Here is a 19,448-nt window from a genome sequence, read left to right as displayed (position 1 = left end):
AGGCAAGAGCAAGCACATTGAAAGGAGACAATAAAACTACTTAAAGCGTCTAGATTTTTAGATGAACAAACTGCACCTCAAGTATGACAAAAACGGTATCGGCACGTCTAGTTCTCCACTACTGAAAACAGCATCCAGTTTTCCAGCATATTCACACCTACTAGAAGAGAAGAAAGCTTTCCCAGTTGGCTCTGTATCCAAACGGTAAGAACAGAAGTGACACTGTGCAATAAAATATTCAGACACCAAGAGTTCATATAAATCCCACTTTTAATCATGGACAAGTTTACTTTCAATTAAAATTAACAGTTTTAAATAAAATATAAATTAACAAATCAAAGTACTCAAAACAAGGAGACACTGTGCCATGTCTACTCTAGCAGAACCAAAAGCCTAGGCCTGTTCCAGTTCTCTTCACCTTACTGGAGTTTCAGGGAGATTTCTCAATGATTATGAAACAGAAATAAAGGATTACAAAGCCGTGACTTTTGCCACTATGGGGATACAGCTCCCAAGATGAAAGGGGAAACTCACAAATAAACAGAACTGATTTAAGCAGTTTGTGGAAGCACGGCATTGGGTGCAATAGATTTCTCTTCTACATCACAGTACTTATCCCAGAAGATAAAAATCAGATTAAGCTGTCCTAAAAGGTTGTTTTCTTACTGCTTTTCAAAAACCTGCGCTTCCTTTTCTTTGAGGAGACTCAGAATTAAGAATTCAAGTGATATCAATCCTGGAATCTGGAAAAGAAAATAAAACCAGTCCTCATTCATCCTCACTAACAGGATTTCACAGTCTCACCCAAAGGATGAGAATTCACACTCATTCTCTTACCATACATAGCTTAAGCTGCTCCTGCACGTTTACTGACAAGTCTTTGCTCGTCCCATCACACACAAAAGTGCAACATTAAAAAAAATTAATTTTTGGCAGATATTGTCTAATGAGACTAAGCCAAGTTGACCCCATTTTCCTATGTTTCAAAAGCCTAGCTGCATTACACGCTCTAGGCAATCTGCTTCTTCAATGGGTTAAAGGGACAAAAAGGAGGAACCCTGAGGCAAAAATGGCTTTTCGAGTAGCAAGTCCAATAAAAGCTCTCCACCACAGCATCTCATAAGGGTCCTGCGATCTTCTGTGGTGGGAGGCCTTCCTCGATCCATAGGGAAGGAGACGAGCTGTTACGCAACATTCGCCTGTGGATCCGTCTCAGCCTCAGCAGGTAAAGCAGGATGGAGAGCAGCACAATCAGAAAACAGACAAAAAACAAATAGTGATTGTAAACGAAGGAGAAGCTCCTCCAGTGGGAGTGAATTCCACGGAAGTTTTCTTGCTGGATGTCTCTGAAAAGAAGCAAGGGGATAACAGGCATAAGTTGCAAATCAAACTTTGCCTCCAAACTGTGTTACCACAGGAAGGAGAGTCCGCTTTAGTAGAGTAGTCTCTATAAAGCATCACTTGAGCTGCCCTGAAGCACGTACCGGGGTTATATATAAATGCACTAGAAACAACATCTTGTCTCCCCCTATCTGTCAGCTGCTTTGCTATCACCATACTCCTTCCCTTCATAAAACCTCCGTACCTTCCACCCAAACGCTCCTTCCAGACATTTGAGAAAACAACTGGTACCTTAAAGGTAAAAACCGTGTTCGGTAAAGAATGGCTCCCAAGGTCCATTGCACCTCTTTATCATAAACCTGCAGAGCTGTTTTCAAATTGCTGTAACTCACAGGAAAAGAGAAGCCACTGTGAAATACTTCATACATCCAGGCTGACTTAAAGCACTGGTACCTGTAGAGAAAGAGTAGCATAAAGTCAGACCAGCAGTTACAGAGTCTCAGGGGACTGGGAAGCACATTTAGACACATAATTATCGGTACTTTTTTTTATGGCTGATGCAATATTTAAGGTTATATTCACGCTTCCAATGACTTCATTAAATGGATCATTTGGACATGACCTCTCCCTGGCCACTCTGCATGAATGAATTTGCTGTACAAACACAAATACTTACTTCAATCTGTGGAGATCAGCGTGCGATGCATAAAGACCACGGTCAAAACGTTCCCTTAGGACAGACCACTTAGTGGCACAATAATCCTTTGAGAAAAAAAAAAAAGAGGACTTTAACATTGCTTCTGCCTGGAGAAGAGAAAAATGCCACTAGATAAGATGCTCTGTAACTACCAAAAGCTAGAAACCTCAAAAAACCACCGGCATCCCTTGCACTGCTAATAAGTCAAACCACAAATTTCATGGTATTTTTCTGTAACGTTTTCATCCATACTTGGCATTTGTGGTTAAGTTAGTCTTCAGCAGTACTTAAATGCTTTGGTTGTGTGGAGATGAAAAATAGACAACCTGCTTTTAGGGCATTGACAAAGCAGGTCATATTCCTCCACTTTATGCTGCAGCCTTACTTTGAACTGTCCCCAACGAACTGATCCCTGTTAGGATCAACACCTGAGAAACTGGTACAAGATGTATAAAGCAAGAAAAAAAAAGAAGGATATTTTCCCAACAACAACAAAGATATTCCTAAAAAAGCAGCATGCATGGAAGCAGCACGGATTTCCCCTTTACCAGTAATTCTGCTGGAACTTGACTACCATGAGTCCATTTTACTATTGTGCCTTAAAACAAGTATTCTGAAAGAAAAACCAATGAGGAAAAGAGATGCCCTGTGGTAGTTCATGGCAGGGTAAAAGGATTTTGGACCTTGAAAAGGCAAAGTTTTGTTGCAAGACTTTCAGAACAAAATGCTTCTGGAGGGTAGTTGTTTTGAATTTGTAAAAAGTTAATCTCAAGAATGCTTTACCTTTGCGGCTTTAGTAAATTTAGCAGCATTGTAGTCTCCTCCCATGCGTAACACGTCCTCGGTGCAGTAGTAGAACTCTGAGAAACCATAGAATTCACTGTTCTGAAAGTGCACAGCGGGCTGATAGACACCATTAAGAGAGGTCTGCGTTTCATTAGTCTTATTCATGAACGGTTGAATAACTTCACGGCACAGATTGAAGTCTCCTGTTCCCCGCAGATACATTATCTGTCCGTTCTGCTGGATCTCATCCTGAGCATCCAGGGGCAGGCAAGGATCTAGGTAGGGCGAATCAGAAGTCATGCCAGTCTGTTTGCCCAGCAGTCTGTGTGAAGGAGCAAGCACAGTAACAACTGCATATTCAGAAACATCAAGCTCCAAGATAAAACAGCATCAAAACAAAGCATCCTCATTAAAGAAACTTCAGCATGGCGTGCAGCACGCTGTGGAAATTAAGTTTGACATCAGGATACTTTATTAAATATATTAAAGTTACAGAGTTACCGAGCCTAGTGATGCACAGAACCCATATCCCCAAGCAACTGCAGCCAGCTACCTGTTTTTAAGCACTGTACTGGTAAATAGACTGTCTTCATATCTCTGGCGTGCTGCATTTCCCCCAAAGCCAAGGAATGTTGCAACGTAGACTCTATACACGTGCTCGGTTTGATGAGCATCACAGCCCAAGTTGAATTCAGCAAGTAAGTTTTTGGCTACTTCCTCCTGTAAGAACATGAGCACCAAGATTAGGTATAAACATGAGTTCTTTGGACAACGGGGCGCCCTTAACATTAAACTTCACTCCTAACTCATCTACTTTGCTTTTCACAGGTCCACGTTACCTTCTACTTCATAGGGAAAGCAAAGCGTATTGACTGCGGAGAACTGCATTATCGCTACCGATGCTCAAGGAACTCTAAAGGCCAGGACCTGCTACTACGGATGCTCCAGTATCTTTTCCTGTGAAAAAGTACGTGCTGTGGCTACTAAACTCAACACCACCGTTTCTGACCGAGTCCCCATACGACTGATTTTCATCATTACTGATGAGGTAGATTTACGGTCTGCCCAGCAATGCTGTTCTTTAGTTTCCAGTTGAGCTCTCGAGCTTTTCAGGAGACCTGTCAGTCACTCAGCCCTCCTCACATACCATACATCAGTCACCTGCAGTAGCTTTTCAGATATTTAAGAGCTGTGTAGCACAAGCACTTCACATAGAACATGCTCAGAAACGCAGCGTAACATTGCGTGGCTTCCAACTGATGTTGGAAATGAAAAACAGCAGTAGGCCTATAAGTGTCACAGTCGGTTGTTTGACTCTTGTCATTCCCTGGGGACCTGGACGGGTTCCATGACCAGAATACCTATTTTATAGCGGTTTATGTTCAGACAGAGCCATACAACAGTCGTCATAGCAATTGTCTGCAACTGCTCCTGTTTCCAATTCATATTGGACTGTGGCAACTGGCTCTGAATCTAAACGCCGGCACTTTTGTTTAACAGCCCAACCTATTTGTTACACCGTCTGTCTGAAAGGCAATGTAGTTATTAAAACCTGTAATAGTGAAACCCCATCATTTCACAGGAAGATTAAAAAAATTAAATATATACATCATTAGAACAGTGGACTGAGTCAAAACATAGGGCTTTCATGCTATGCTTTAGATAATTTCTGAATGAACTTAATGGCAAGTTATTCAACTTCAAAAATCCAGGAATTACTCTAGAACTCAGCAGATTGGAGTTAGAGAAATTTATGTTCCATTTCAGACTTGCAGGAAGCAAATTTCTTTGTTACAACAGATGAACTGCGTTGAGAACGTAGATGATATTTAAACAAACTGTACTGTTACCCCCACATCCTGTTAATTCCGTTTCTACCAACCCAACTTAAAGGAAAAAGCCATAGCTTATATAAGTTCTTGTGTGAGAATCACCACACAACTTTTTGTTTCTAAACTCCAGAATACAGTCTCTTGATATAACAAATTTAAAAATTGCATATACACGCGCACACACACAAAGACTGCACGTCCCCGTGCCCACTTAAAAACTGGTGGCAAATTATACTGATTGAAATAAACATTCGAATGAACAAAATACAAATGCATTGCTTAGCTGATGAAGGACTCGTATTTGCCATCTTCTCGTGCCTTGGTTTTGGAACGGGATGTAATGAAGAATAGGACTCAAAACAAAGAAAACAAAAACAACAAATATGCATTAAAATAAACCAAAAGGAAAAGAAGAAAGTTGCACAGATAATAACCTGCTGCGAAGAGGCAAAGCTTACAGTTTTAGGGACTTCGTACGCTATCTGAGTCGACACTCCGCCCATGTCAAGAATACCCACTGTCCTCTTACGAAAGATGGCCTCTTTGTTTTCACCACCTGGGACATGCACCTCCACAATGGCTTCATCCTCTGGATAAAACAATGAAAAGGCAGTCAGAAGTACAACTAGGACGGGCCTGAAGCGGTGCCTCACTACTTCCTGTTAACTTCTCTTTTGTAGCAATGCAGATCATTGAAGTTTCACATACAAATGAAACCAACACCAGCATCCGCACACGCGCTGTTCACTAACACCTCTAGCAAAAAACACACCGTCACAGGAACGTACTCGCGGTCTGTGCTGAGCTCCAGATACTTACCATCATCTGTATGCTCAAATCTTCCAAGAACAAAGTTGATGCCAATCCATGCGTATACTCCTACATGCATAAGAAAACATATTCAGGAATATCTGGTATATATCATCTTAAAAACAAAGAGGGATTTTTTGCATGTGAGTTAAAATATATCACCGCTTGTATTTTACGACATAAAATACTTCAAAGTGTAACATTCCTGGCAAGTTATTCTATTCTTTCCTCTCCCGAGACAAGGCTATGATAAAAATCCTAATTCAATGTATTAAAGACAGTCTGATGTGTACATTTCAGAAAACAGTAAGCACGTCACCTTTTAAAACGATTTTAAGCCCCTAGCGAGCTAATCGCACCAAAACATCGCTCCTTTAGAAATCATTTTTCCCTGCAAAGCTTCTTCCATCAAGAATGTTGCGCCCTACCCCTCCCTCCCCAAAGCCAGAGAAAATGGACTAAAATTCCTGCTAAACACAGGTAAGTTGCTCTCACTGCTAACGAGAAAACATTTAGACAAGTTAGAAGATCACAGCAGATGATCACCTCCACGCTCCGTATGGTGCGACAGAGGAAAAAAGTCTCTCGACCGAACCAGAATTTTAAAAAGCAACAAAAACATTATCCAAGTTGTACCGTGAAAGTACTAAACATTGCAAAGATAGTTTTTCCAACCTTAGCCTACCTTCCTGTTTCCCTGAAATAACCTCTGCATGTGAGTCCGAAAACAGAAAGTCAAAGTGCACGGGAATATCAGTGAGCAGATCTTCAAGTATTGCCTTCTGCTGGCTGCAAAGTTACATTTTGAACAGTTAAAAATAGTCAGACACACAGGATTGCTATTCTAAATGCTAAAAATAAGACAGCCAATAACCTTTCTGGCAGAATCCTCATTCCTGCAGTACACAGAATATAAAGAGGAGTCTCTTTGTGTTTTGCACGTGGCACATGTTTGGCAGCAAAGCTCAGAAGTGGAGAAATATAATCACTGACCTTTTCAGGAGAGCTGGCAAACTCCGAAATGCCTAGTGAAACAGATAAATATGAAAGTGAAGCAACTCAAGCTTTGGTTATCAAGATTTTCTAGGAAATACGCAACATACAGGGGAGAAACGAACAACCCAAAGGCAAACCCAGGAAGTCAACTACAGAAAAAAGAAAATAAGAATGGAACTAACACTTAATCATCCTCCAAACATTAAAGGAAACCCGATATTAGGTGTATTACCTGTTTATGGCTCAAAAAGCTTTATGGAAAGCCAATTATTTATTCACTAAGTAAACAGAACCAAGTTAACTGACAACTGAACCGGCAACTCCCTTAACCTACAGAGAAACCTCTCCCTCCTGCCCGTCAGCGTCATGTTTCAAGTCCAAAAGCTGAACAAAGCTCTCTGCATACCAAACCCAAAGAAACCCAGAGGAGCACCATGCTGGCAACCTGCAAACGTCCTTTACCCAAACACGTTAGGTATGGGGTTTGAAAAAGCAAGTGTTAGGATAGGCAGCTATCTAGAAAAATCACATCTAAATTTCTTTCCAGTACCTGGTTTAATTTTCATAACCACTGGTTTTCTGTTTTTGTCCCTCATCTGTTTGATGTCCAACAGATCATGCGGGTTACCGTTGTGCCTTGGCCAACAATACACAAAAATCCTCGAGCCGCTGCTGCCACAGTCCACAACGATTCCGTAGTTCAGGTTGGGGTTGTTTGTATCTGTAGCCTCAGTGTCAGTTACTCGAGCAAGATATCTAGAAGAAAGCCAGGCATTACTACGTGGCAATTAAGCTCCATACGGAACTTTTTCTCAGCGTCAGACTCAAAATAGGTTCCCATCGCAGGAATCACAACTTTCACTATTGTACTGTTGCTGAAGACAAAAAAAAAAAAAAGAGTGAAGTGCCACCTACAAGAATCAAAATTCCCAGAATACCAAAAGTAATTTTTAAAATAATTTTTTATGCAATATTATCATGCCTATAGTTTGCTGATCTGCTACATAAAATATTGAAAGTTGAATCATTGATAAATTAAAATCCACTTAGGCAAGGAAAGCTTCACAAAAAAGCAGGAAGCTTTACTCATACTTTCCGCCCCCATTCATGTATTTCAGAGACACAAGCCTGTCAGTGTTTTCTCTTTCACACCAAAATCACATTTCATTCCTTTCCACAAAAGCCTCTTCAGCTCTCACCTGTGGAATCTTTTGTCCCTGTACGCACGCCCATACTTATTGCGGATGACCACCAGAGAGTAGTAAAGCAAAGAGACAGCAGCGGCGAGTATTCCTATCACAACGATCTGCCGCAAAGTGGTGTTGAGGATACGCGGACATCCCACTGGAGAGATGCTGAAGTGCCAAGAAGCAGGAAGCAAACATGAGATGCTGATCCTGAAATTCAAAGGAATAATCTGCTTTACAAATGGGCTTTCTTACCAGAAAGAAGCACAACACATTCAAAACAAGGCAAGGACAAACAGATTCTTCATAAAACTTTTCATCACCTTGCTCAAGCTCTGGCTTGAGTGTAGTCAAGAAGTGATTCCCACCTTGGAATTCATGATTAGCCATGAATTCATGACTAGGTTCCCTGGCCTTCCCTCAAAAGAAATCACAATTTAATCTGACAGTCCCTCTGGGATTCTTACCTCCCCATTTTGGGATATGGCCAGCAGAAAGAAAGGCCAGCCAGAGTTCAAACGTCAGCCGGTCACTTCAGACTGACAAGCCACATCAACCGTTCTCAAAGCCATTGCTCTTCTGTACCTGAATTAAAAAGAAAACATAGAAGATCTTCTAGACAGCATTATGAAGAGCATTGCCAGCAGGTCGAGGGAGGTGATCCTTCCCCTCTACTCAGCACTGTTAAGGCCAAATCTGGAGTGCTGGGTACAGTCTGGGGCTCTCCAGGGCAAGAAATACATAGAGCAAGCTCAGCATAGTGCCACAGAGACTGTGAAGGTACTGAAGTGCCTCTCACACAATGAGAGGCTGAGAAAGCTGGGCCTGTTTTACGCAGAGAGGAGACAGCTCTCGGGAACGCATATAAATATCTGACTGGAGAACGTAAAGAAGGAAGCAGACTCTTTTCTCAGTGGTGCCAAGAGATGGGACAAGAGGCAACAGGCACAAACCAAAATACAGGAAATTCCATCTGAACATAAAAAAAAAACCTGTGAGGGTGGTGGGACACGAAGAGGGTGCTCGGAGAGGCTGTGCAGTCTCCATGCTCAGAGACATTCAAAGCCTGACTGGACACAGACCCGGGCAACCCGCGGCAGCTGCCCCTGCCTGAAGCACAGCTGTGCACTGCTCTGCTCAGGGAGGAGAAAGCAAACTAGGCACAGAGAGCAGCACCCCTGCTGCACAAGGTCCTTATAAACAGAGTATCTGCAGCTCTGCTACCACCTGCAAAGCCAGTCCCCAAAATGTAAAGCCTCCAGACATAATGAAACATCAGCAACACTTAAAGAAAAAGAAAACCCAAACACGCAAATGCTGACACTTCAGCACAGGTCAGGACTGTCACTCTCTTTCCACACACCCCAGCTGGTCTCACAGCCCTTCCGCACACGACCCATCCTTACGAAAGCACCTGCCCGGGGCTTCACAGAGTTCCTGTGCGGGTGCCAAACCACAGCCACCCACTCCCGCTCCGCCTGGCACCCGCAAACCCCCACCGGGCAGGGGCAGAAGGAGGAAGAAGGAGCAGGGGGAAGGGGTGGCCGTGGGGCTAGGGAGAAGGGGCAGGGGGAAGGGGTGGCCGTGGGGCTAGGGAGAAGGGGCAGGGGGAAGGGGTGGCCGTGGGGCTAGGGAGAAGGGGCAGGGGGAAGGGGTGGCCGTGGGGCTAGGGAGAAGGGGCAGGGGGAAGGGGTGGCCGTGGGGCTAGGGAGAAGGGGCAGGGGGAAGGGGGAAGGCGGCGAAGGGGAACGGAAGCGGCAGGGCAGCGCGGCGGGCTGCGGAGGACCCCCGCCCCTTCCTCACAGCCCCAGCAGCAGACAGGCCGCAGGGCCCGGCCTGCTCTAAGCCCCCACCCAAGGAACAAACCGGCACCCCCGGCAGCCGGGGCCGGTCCCGGTCCCGGGAGCCCAACAGCGCTACCCCCAGCCAGGCCCATCCCGGAAGGACCCTCCCCGCCGCCCGTTCCCCCCTCCCACCAGCCGGTCAGCCAGAGCCGCCACGGCCGCACTCACCGCCCGGCCCGCCGCCCGGCCGCCGCATAGCAACCGGCCACCGCGCCACTTCCGGGACCCGCCGCCGGACGTGACGCACACACGCACACACGTGGCGCCGGGGCATGCGGTGGTGGGCTGGGAAGGGGAATCCCTCGGGGGCGAGACCAAGCGGTGGGAGGCGTGGCTAGGCGGGGGAGAGGCGTGGTCATGTGTGGAGGGGGCGTGGTCACATCTGGGGGCGTGGCCAGGGAGGTGGTTTAATGGTTTAACCTTAATTTATAGCGCCCAGCGCTCGGGGCAAGGGTTGCAGGGCTGTGCAAGGTATAGACTGCATTTATCGCTGGTATACACAGACAAATATAAATATACGAACAGTATATGGACATATAAGTACAGATTTATAAACAGAAATCTGTAAATATAAACGTTTATATATTATACACATACAATGGTATTGTAGCACCTGTAATAAACATATCAATATTTAAGATATAAGTAATAAATGCATTAATCTGGTTCAAAAAAAAAAAAAAAAGCCCCTCCCCGCCTTGAAGGGGTTGAAAATCGGGTGCCAAAGCAAGGAACTCTCCTGCGCGTTGCCACTGAGCGGCAGCACAGCTTGTGCCCGCACGGCTCCAAGATCCCTTTGGAGAATTGGAATGAGAAAGTTTTATCCTGGCAACTATAATGTATTAATAACAGGAATAACCTCAAGGAGAGGCTGGGGAGCTTTGCTGGGGCCTCAGCTCTCCCCACTGGGAGCGGTTCCTGGGTCCCCGGGTGAGCTTCAGCCTCATCCCAGCTGCCGCGGTGAAACGAGCGTGGCCGCGTGAGCAGAACCACATGCTTGGCGATTAATGCCTGTCCGGGCACAGGTTTGGAGGGTGGTGCATAAAGCTCTCATGGGTTAAATGCTGCTTTTCAGGAGCAAAGGGGGTAAGCGATACCCTGGGTGACTTTGTAAGGTCAAAAATGGGACCCCTGTGATCCCTATTCCTTTGCAGGAGCTTCTTCTCCTTCCAGGAGCTGGACCTGCCGGGCTGCCCTGGCTTCCCCACTTCTTGTTCCTTCTGCCATCACAAATTGTTGTTCCAGACTTCGCCCTCATCCCTGGGAGCCCGGCAGGAGGGAATTGGGACAAAACTGCACACCCAGCCTGATGGCTGCTGTCATTTCCTTAATGCACACTGAGTACCTGCTGTTTGTCCGCCTGTCTGTCTGTCACGCGCCGCTCTAGTCGCTCAGATGCAGTGCCGTATTTTGGATGTCCCAGCTTGAAACACCCCATTGAGGCTTTGCCTTTGGACGGCGCGAAGCCCTGAAGCGAAGGACCGTCGAGCCTCTGCCGTGCATTTCACAGGAGGATGCAGAGCTAATTCTGGCTTTTGAAAGCCACGGTCACATCGGGAACAGAGAAACCAAATCTGGCCTGGGGTGAAGAAACAGAGCCGGGATTGTCTGTCTGCCTTATGAAAAGCAGATGTGACCGAGGAACTGCATCGCTCTGAGCAGGATCCTCTGCAGGACTTCTCCAGCTGGAGGGGAATGTGGAAGGCAGTGGGTTTTCACATAAATTCATTTTCTGCCAGGTTTCCTCTTCCTCTTTTCTGCTCACACAAGAAATTTTCATCTTTGCCTCTCAAGCCGCTGTTGGTGCTTCTCAAAAACACTTCAGCTTTTGCTTCCCCACTCAGCGGAGAACCAGCAGTGCACCCAGCTGTACCTGGGGAGACCCGCCGAGCCCATGCGCTGGGTTTCACATCTGGGTTTTTGCATGCTGGATTTTGCATGACGGCTTTTGCACACTGGGGTTTACACACTGGGTTTTACACATGCGATTTTGCATGCTGGGTTTCACACACCAGCTTTTGAGTGCTGTGTTTTGCACGCCGGGATCTGTCCTCCGGAATTTGCACGCTGGGTTTTGCACGCCGGGCTTTGCACGCTGGGTTTTGCACGCTGGGCTTTGCACGCCGGGTTTTGCACGCCTCGGTTTGCTCTCTGGGTTTTAATGCCGGATAACCTGGGTGGGGTCAGGGCTGCGCTTCCCGCCTGGGCTCACCGCAGCTACTTTGCCACGCGCTGAGAACGAAGTCACTTGTCTCCAGCGTGTTTTTTACAGTGCTTTAATGACCTTCTCACAGAAGCAATGCAGAAATATAGTGACTAAGCCAAAGCGATGCAATGCTCTCGGCGGAGCGAGGGCAGGGGAGAGGGCTTTGCTGGGTGCTGGAGGGAGAACTGCAGCCGTGCTCCAGTTGTGCAACTCTCCAAAGCAGCCAAGAGGCTGGACTTCTTTAGGATTTAAGCATTGCAACTCTTGTCCGTGGGTGTATATCCCTCTTTAGTTTGGACCAAAGCAGAGCAGACAGTATTGAACTTGCAGGGAAAACTGTGCTGGGTGTGCAACCCATCCCGAGCACGGCTGGATGTGGCCCTGGGCAAGAGAGTAGGTGCTTTGGGACGGCAAATTATGCCGAGCTAATGACACGACCTGCTCTTGCTTTGCAAGAGAAACACAGAGCCCTGGGGCAGCTGCTGAAGCTGGTGTCAGCACCAGGGCTTGGAAGAGGGAGGAAACCTCTGCCAGCGGGCTTCAGCCCAGCGAAGGTGCTGAGCCTCTTGTCCCACGGGGTGAGGAGCACGTGTCCCTTCAGGGCTTCCCTCTCCTCGCTTGGCACGGTGGACATTCAACCACGGGGCTGGTGGGACCCATCCTGGCATTGCACAGGCTCCCACCGGCCACGCAGCTAAAAACCCAGCTGCTTCGGGCAGCCCCTCGGTCCCTTTCCAAGATGAATTCAACCCAAAAGCAGTTGCTGCAACTCGTGACTCTGGGGGGAATGGCTGCAGGGCAGCCGGTTCCCGATGCTGCCGTCATCTACAGAGACGAAGGCACAAGTAGGAGCATGTCAGTGGCGGCGAGGGCTTTGTGGAGAAAAAAAAAAAAAAGAAAGAAAAAGGGAAAAAGCCAGAGCTGCCATCAAACCATGCACACAAAAAAGCTGAAAAAGCTGCACCAGGGGGTGGTTTGCTGAGCATGGTTTCTGCGTCACCAGCAAGCTTCGGCCAGGGGTTGGCCCTGTGTTAGAAATACTGAAAAATCTGTAGAAATTGAGAGCTGCCGAGAAAACCATCGTTGCTAGAGTCTGCAGGCGGCACAAAATGGAGGCCTAGGAGGAATGTGCAAGTTGGGTTTGTGCATGCTAATTATTTCCAGATGCATGCTCTTTGCAGTGACGGAGGAAATATTAGTTGTTTGTGAATATATTTCATTCCACCGTTAACAATATCACCAGTGGGAGTAAAAACTTCTCCGCTGGCTGTTTCTTGTGCTGGTGAAACAAGCCCGGACTCCGGCTTGGGCACCCCGCCGAGGAGACCCCCAGCGTTTTGCACAGGTGGAAGGTTTCCTCCAAGCACCAACTCCTGCTTTGTTCCCCCTGTGCAATTTGGAGGAAATCTGGGATAAAGCCACGCTGCTAAACGCATCGGACTCACTCTAAATTGGTGCCTGGAGAAAGCAGCTTGGTGGAGACCCAGAGCAGCACCGCAGAGCTCGCTGTGAGTGGGGCATTGGGGCATCACCCGCTTCCAAAGGAGAAACGGCCTGTAGGACGTGTGCAGGTCGACCCCGACAGCCCGAGCAAGGTGTGTGCAGGGTGCCCGGCCCCTATCTCAGGGGCGCATGTCGCCCGCCCCGCCGCACCCTCCCAAATATCAGCCTGTGGCATGCAGCGGGGCGAGCAGATACGGGAGGAGCTGGGGCACGCTGCGGCTGCTGTTGCTGATCAAGGTGGAGCACCCTCGTTTTGTGGCCGGTGGGGGGGTGAAGGGGGACGTGGAGGCAGGGCTGAGCCGTGTCTCCCAGCTGGACTTTTCTTCTTGCGTTTTTATTTGTTAAAACGCCCCTCTTCCCATTTCAAAGCCGGAGAGTCGTCCCCGCAGCCTGACCTCCCCAGACACACTGGCTGGGCTTGCTCTGGGGTGAATAATGCTGATTTTTTATTTGCTTGCACTGCAGCAGAAGGCTAGGACTGCCTGCCAGCCACGGCCCCATTTGCAGGGCCCTCATCACATCCTTTTTTGCTTATGCTCTTTTAAGAGGTGGTGAAGCATGGAAGAGGTGGTGAAGCCCATCAAAATTAAACAACTTGACCAAGGCCATGCGAGGAGCCGGTGGCAGAGCAGGATCATTCCCCAGCTTTAAACACATCCCCTAAACGACAAGCCAGGATTTTCTCCCTCCTTTCTGGATTGAATTTTGATAAGTGCTAGAAACAAAGCAAAAAAAAAAAGAGCTGTACCCAAACCCACCAAACCCCATGGGATCCTTTCGGCCTCCTCTGCCCAGTGCCACCAGTCAGTCCCAAAAGCACCACCAGCATGTGCTGCGCCTTTCCCATTGTTTCCCCAGGGCTTCAAACCAGAAAGGCAAGTTGATGAAAAAAATTCAGTCCAGGAAGTAATGCAAAAGGCAGGCTTAATTATACACATTGGGTATTGCCTCTCCCTGTTCCATTAATCCATAGAGCTAGGTAATGGTAAATTAGGTCAGATTATGTGAGCGCTGAAATAAAACCCACAGGCGAAATTCCTCGCATCCACACCTCCTTTACCTCTGAGGTTGCATAAATGTTAATGGGTGCTGGATCTGTCTGCATTGCTTTGGTGGAGCTGCAGTGCTGAGTTTTCAGATTTCGGCTGTTTTGGCATAGGAATAACCCCGCAGCATCATTAAGGCTCAATTCTCTCTCATTTTCTTTGCATTCATTTTCATGGCCCTCGCTGACATCACTGCGGTTGATCTGTTACATGTAAACCTGTTATGCACACGCTGGCTATGAAACGAATACCTTGGTAATCTGGAGTGCTGCCCACGTGAATCAAGGCAAAAAGAGATGCTCTGAGTTACTAAATTACTGAGTTACTGAGTTTTACTAACGGAGCAGGGATTAATGTTCTTGATTTTCCAGTACTAATCCACCTACTGGCATCTCGGTGTGCTCAGCAAGGGCTTAAAACCAGGGGATGCCTTATGCTGATGTTCAAATAAGTGGGTCAGTCCACCCCAAAGACAAAACAATACTCTTTGCTTATTTTTATGGCATTTGCTAGTATAAAGATAAAAAATAACTGGAACACATCAGGTTTCCTAGCAGCTGATACTTCCCTGTGGCCGCCTCTACCTGGGAGCATCAAAAAACATGCCCATGTGGGCAGGAAAATCCCGGGCATCTTCTGAGGCTGCCTTAGACCTAAGGACAGTCCTGGGGAGTGAGGTCCAGACTCACTGTTTAAAATTTATTTTAAGGGCTTTGAGCATTTCTAAGGAGGGATGGGGCTGGCAGGGCTGGCGGTGGCCAAGCACCGGTGTGCCGGGCTGCATCCACGCCTCGCGGGATGGGGGATCGCTGTTCCGGGGCGCGCTGCTCACCGAGCGCTGGCAATTCGGACAGCAGCCCCCGGTGCGTGCACACCCCCGCGCCGAGCAAAACCCCTAACTACCAGCCAGCCGGAACAGTAAGGTATCACCTTGTTTTCTGTGGCAACGCAGTCGGTTTGTTTGAAAAGGGACACCAGAATCACAGAATCACGGACCGCTGGAGCAAGGCCAGCGCAGAGCTGCCAAGGGGATCAGGGGCTGGAGCATCTCCCTTGTGAGGAAAGGCTGAGAGACCTGGGTCTGTCCAGCCTGGAGAAGAGAAGGCTGAGGGGGGATCTCATCAGTGCCTATAAATATCTGAAGGGTGGGTGTCAGGGGGATGGGGCCGGGCTCTTTTCAGCAGTGCCCAACGCCAGGCCAAGGGGCCACGGGCACAAGCTGGAACATGGGAAGTTCCCCCTGAACATGAGGACAAACCCCTTCCCTGTGCAGGTGCCAGAGCAGGGGCACAGGCTGCCCAGGGAGGCTGTGGGGTCCCTCCCCTGGAGACATTCACCCCCCGCCTGGACGCGGCCCTGTGCCCCTGCTCTGGGGGTGCCTGCTCCAGCAGGGGTGGGACGGGGTGCGCTCCAGAGGGCCCTTCCAAACCCCGCCAGTCTGTGATTCTGTGATTCTATAATTCCTGCATGAAAACCGTCCTTCCTCCAGCGCAAGCATCTGGCAACACAAGCTAGTGAAAAACAAAACAAAAGGCTGTGGGGACATAAAGTTCAGGCTGGTTGTACTGCAAATAAGATTGCGAACATATGTCCTTAACGACATGCATTTGCTCTGGTGACTCTTCTAAAGCGAATGCTTTACACCACGCCATAAATGGCTGCCTTTTCCCTTCCGCAATTAAAAATACAATTACCTGCTGCTGAACACCTGAATTAAAAAAATAAAAAATGTCCTGTGATTTGCTGCTATACGGCATCGTGCTGCTGGAGGTGAAGTAGCGCTCCCCTTCCTCGCTCCCAGTTCAGCACCCGCGGCTGGCAGCCGCGTGACGGTGGCAGCAGGTTGTGAAAAGGATAAAACTCACCCTAAAACAAGGTGTCGCTCAGCTGTTAGAGAACATGTAGATTTGGAAAGCAAAAAAAAAAAAGAAAAAATATATATGTATCTCACTGGATCTTGTAGATAAGCCATAATTTCTGCAGTTCCCAGAAGGTGTCCGCCTCCCAGCATGACACTCCTGCCTTATCGGCATGGGTGCAGCCGTGGTGTCCTGCACCTCCTGCCCGGCAAGAGGCCGCGATAAGCAAAACTGGGCCCTCCTAATCAGCTGCAGAGTGCCAGGCAGATGGCCTGGGGGCTGTAGGCACCTTCTTTGGGCAGAGACTCATGAAAGCTGGGAGCATTTCACTTCATTTCGCAGGTGGTTCCTCATTTCTTGTTCTGTTTCTGGCAGCATGTTATATTTCTGCTGTTTAAAAGCTGCCCTAGGGTGCAGAAGCCCCTTAAAGAAGGTTACATACAGTGAGGACTCAGATCAGCGGGTCTGATTCATCACTTTATTTAGCTGCTCGCAGTGATGCAATGTGCGTGCGGATTGCGGCAGTGTATTTCGCATCGACTTGTCAGTGTATAAACGAGCGTGCTCTGCGCAGCCTGCAGCCAAACTGCACTTTTAACGGCACAAAAAGCTCTGCCCTTCGCTGCTCCTCTGCCCTGATGGAGCCTGGGGCTCGCGGAGCGCCTGGGGGACATGCTAAGCCCAGGGGAGCTCCGGATGGGGTCCACTGGGAGTGGTTGTGTCCTGGGAGGCAGCGAGGGGATCATTGCACAAGACCGACTGGTTTCAAGGGAAGGTTCTGTGAATCGAGTTGAGTTCGCTTTGTTGATGACCTGCGAGGGATGACTCTTATTTGCCACGCGAGGCAGGGATGGCAGGAAACCATCCAAGAGACACAGGCTGTTTCTTTTCCTGCTGGTGGGATGTGTGACACGACAAAACCACAAGCCAGACCAGACTCCCTGCCCCATTTGATGAATAATTTTGTCCCTTCTTCACGAACACGGGGAAAATCCTCAGTCCGTTCATCTCTGCTTTGGCACCTCTGGCTGCAGCAGCTCCCTGCGCCCCGGGGTGGCCCCTGGCGCGGGGTACGGAGCAGGAGCAGAAAGGATTCCTCATGCCAGTGCTCCTCAGGGTTAAAATATAACCTGTTCCTACCTGGAAACAGCACGTAGTATTTCAGACTAATTCATACTATTTCTTATCGGTGAGCAAGACCTAAGACTGTAGGGGAAAGGGGTCATCAAGGTAAGTGACGCTGTAATCTCCCCACCCTCCCCTGCCCTGCCAGGAGCATTGGAAGGAGGTTAGCTGCTGTTGACTTGCTCATGGAGTGGTAAACCTAGAGAAACTATGTGGAGCAATACTGGAAAGTGTTCCTCCTCGAGTTTTAATTCAGGCATTTCCTTGAATAAGGCTGCCTTACAAAAAGGAACTTCTCGAGCCCGTGTTTGATTTACGTCTTGCAGACACGGGTGATCATCGGGGAGTGCTGCCTGCTGGAAGTACACGTATGCACGTGGCTCTCTAGCTCCGAAATGTCGTTTAAGCTGGAGAACAGTGTCAAACCACCTGTCAGCAACATTTATTTGGTTTAGTCTCTTTTGGAGGAAACAAAGCTACGATAATCCAGTAGCTTCTGCCAGGGGGCAAGATGGGGGGGGGAAGGAAGAAGTTTAGCAATCACTGTGTTAAATTGCATGCTGTTGAAGGACCTTTTATAGTCTCTGCTTTCGACAGGTTTTAGGACAGTTGATGACGCCTGGTCTCATGGGACAATGTGATGGCTGGGACACGCCAGGACCGTGGCCAGGTCTCACCGCCGGCTCTCCCAGCCCCCGTACAAGCTCTGCTCCAGGTGCAGAAATTGCTGCCAGGTACCCAAAATCAATCAGGAGTGAGTCACGCGCATGACGCTCTTGTTATTTTTTCCAGTGCCGCCGCGTTCCCACGGAGGATGGAGGCTTCCCAGCACAAACCCTGGGGCAGGAGGGAAGAGGACAGCACGTGCCAGCGCTGGGCCCGATCCTGCTCCGCTGCAGCCCCTCTCCAGGGACCCGGACGGGAGGCGAGCATGAGAGCAGACTAGGCGTTTCTCGCCTCGTGTGTCTGCATTTCATGGTTAACGGGAAAACCAAGCACTCTATTTTTTGCTCTTTTGGGCCTTCAGAGGATGGTTTTATCTCTTGCTTCCCAGGGCTGAAGCAGCAATATGTTGCTTTGGATTACCATGGTGCTTGATGCAACTGGTTAACCTTGGTTTCAGCACACGCTGCACAACACCACCCTCCCAGCAAGGTTGAACTCCAAATAATCCTTCAAGGAGGAATGAAATAAAGTTAATGGTGTTCCCGGAGCCCTGCGCCGCAAAGACTTTGCCCCCATCTCCTTCAGAGCGTCAAATTTAATTGGTTTGGGCTGATTTCATGGTGGAACAAAAAGATCATACAAAACACAGGGGAAGAGGAGTGTTCCGGGGTGCAGGGGCACAGGGTGAGCTTGCTCCTCCTGCAGACAGGCCAGGATTAATGGCTCTGCGGCGCAGCAGGAGCTGTGGCGAGGGACGGTGGATGCTGTGGATCCCATCTGCCCAAAAAGCCTTTGCAGGGAAGGGCAGAAAGCTCTTCTAAGCCCTTCCACCAGCTTTTCTTCCCCACGCCGAGGCTCAAGCCTGTGCAGAGCGGCTGATCCTTCTGTCCCAGCCCTGCCGGACAGGGTGACAGGAGCGGGCAGCAGGCTCTGCGCAAGCTGGGGCACCCAGAAAACCCTGACCTGAAAGCAAATAAATAAATCCTATTGTAGGCAAAACTCCTCTGAGACGAAGCGGCAGCAGCGCAAGACCTGAGCTGGCCCCGCGGCATTGCTTGTGCTTTGGGGAGCACGGGGGGAGCACTGGGGGAGCACTGGGGGAGCACTTGGGGAGCATGTGGGGAGCATGTGGGGAGCACTGGGGGAGCATGTGGGGAGCACTGGGGGCTGTTTGGGCTCGTGGAACGCGCTGCGGGCTGCGTCACTCCCGGCGATACCACACTCTTCCAAGAAAAACACCACCTTTGCTCATGTAATGCCCACGATTTCCGCCTTCCTCCCTCCCCGCCCGCCCGGCCTGGCCCGAGAAGCGCCCCGGGAGGTGCAAGGCTGGCTGCGACCTGGGGTGCTCACCGCGGAAAGCCCCCCCCCCACCCTCCCAGGGGCACGCGCGGGAGCACGCAAGGCGCCAGGCGTGCGTTGTGCACGCGGGGAGCGCTCTGCACCCCGACACGGTGCAGAGGGCCGGGCCGGCTGCTGCGGGGCGCCCCCGGCCCCAGCCCCCGCCTGCCCGTGCTGGTGCTCGCACGGGGTGCAAGCCCCGCTGCGAC

General features: G+C 49.1%; 1 protein-coding gene and 1 long non-coding RNA gene across 7 annotated transcripts; one reads left to right on the top strand and one right to left on the bottom strand.

The window, feature by feature from the left end:
• Positions 1-252: 252 nt before the first annotated feature.
• On the bottom strand, positions 253-13,300 carry ENTPD4 (ectonucleoside triphosphate diphosphohydrolase 4). 6 transcript variants are annotated; one of them, XR_010376160.1, is made up of 14 exons: positions 9,662-9,749; positions 8,117-8,234; positions 7,662-7,859; positions 7,013-7,218; positions 6,341-6,491; positions 6,152-6,255; positions 5,476-5,535; positions 4,941-5,245; positions 3,378-3,544; positions 2,822-3,146; positions 2,018-2,103; positions 1,633-1,794; positions 838-1,346; positions 253-743 (listed from the first exon to the last, which is right to left on the bottom strand). XR_010376160.1 is itself a non-coding variant. In XM_064472539.1 (14 exons), exons 2-14 carry the CDS (start codon positions 8,122-8,124, stop codon positions 1,118-1,120), a joined length of 1,896 nt encoding a protein of 631 aa, XP_064328609.1. In that variant the 5' UTR covers positions 8,125-8,234; positions 9,662-9,749; the 3' UTR covers positions 253-1,117. The 6 variants fall into 6 exon arrangements, 5 of the variants coding, with proteins under 5 accessions (XP_064328609.1, XP_064328608.1, XP_064328607.1 ...); XM_064472539.1 differs by having other exon boundaries at positions 253-1,346; positions 4,941-5,009; positions 5,115-5,245; XM_064472538.1 differs by lacking the exon at positions 9,662-9,749 and adding an exon at positions 10,839-13,300 and having other exon boundaries at positions 253-1,346.
• A 463-nt stretch (positions 13,301-13,763) lies between these two features.
• On the top strand, positions 13,764-18,778 carry LOC135317021 (uncharacterized). Its single transcript, XR_010376161.1, has 3 exons — positions 13,764-17,337; positions 17,830-17,947; positions 18,025-18,778. It is a non-coding gene; the product is annotated as an uncharacterized LOC135317021 (long non-coding RNA).
• The last annotated feature ends 670 nt before the right edge of the window (positions 18,779-19,448 follow it).

This window comes from Phalacrocorax carbo, chromosome 24 (genome assembly GCF_963921805.1).
Source record: "Phalacrocorax carbo chromosome 24, bPhaCar2.1, whole genome shotgun sequence".
Taxonomy (NCBI): domain Eukaryota; kingdom Metazoa; phylum Chordata; class Aves; order Suliformes; family Phalacrocoracidae; genus Phalacrocorax; species Phalacrocorax carbo.
The sequence above is the reverse complement of the archived record's forward strand: the minus strand, read 5'-3'. Positions and strand labels throughout refer to the sequence as shown.

Coding starts and splice junctions, on each gene's coding strand:
- ENTPD4 (XM_064472538.1), bottom strand. Junction 2,104..2,821: donor AATTTACTAAAGCCGCAAAG/GTAAAGCATTCT, acceptor TTTTTCTCAAAG/GATTATTGTGCCACTAAGTG. Junction 1,347..1,632: donor ACACGGTTTTTACCTTTAAG/GTACCAGTTGTT, acceptor GCTTCTTTTCAG/AGACATCCAGCAAGAAAACT.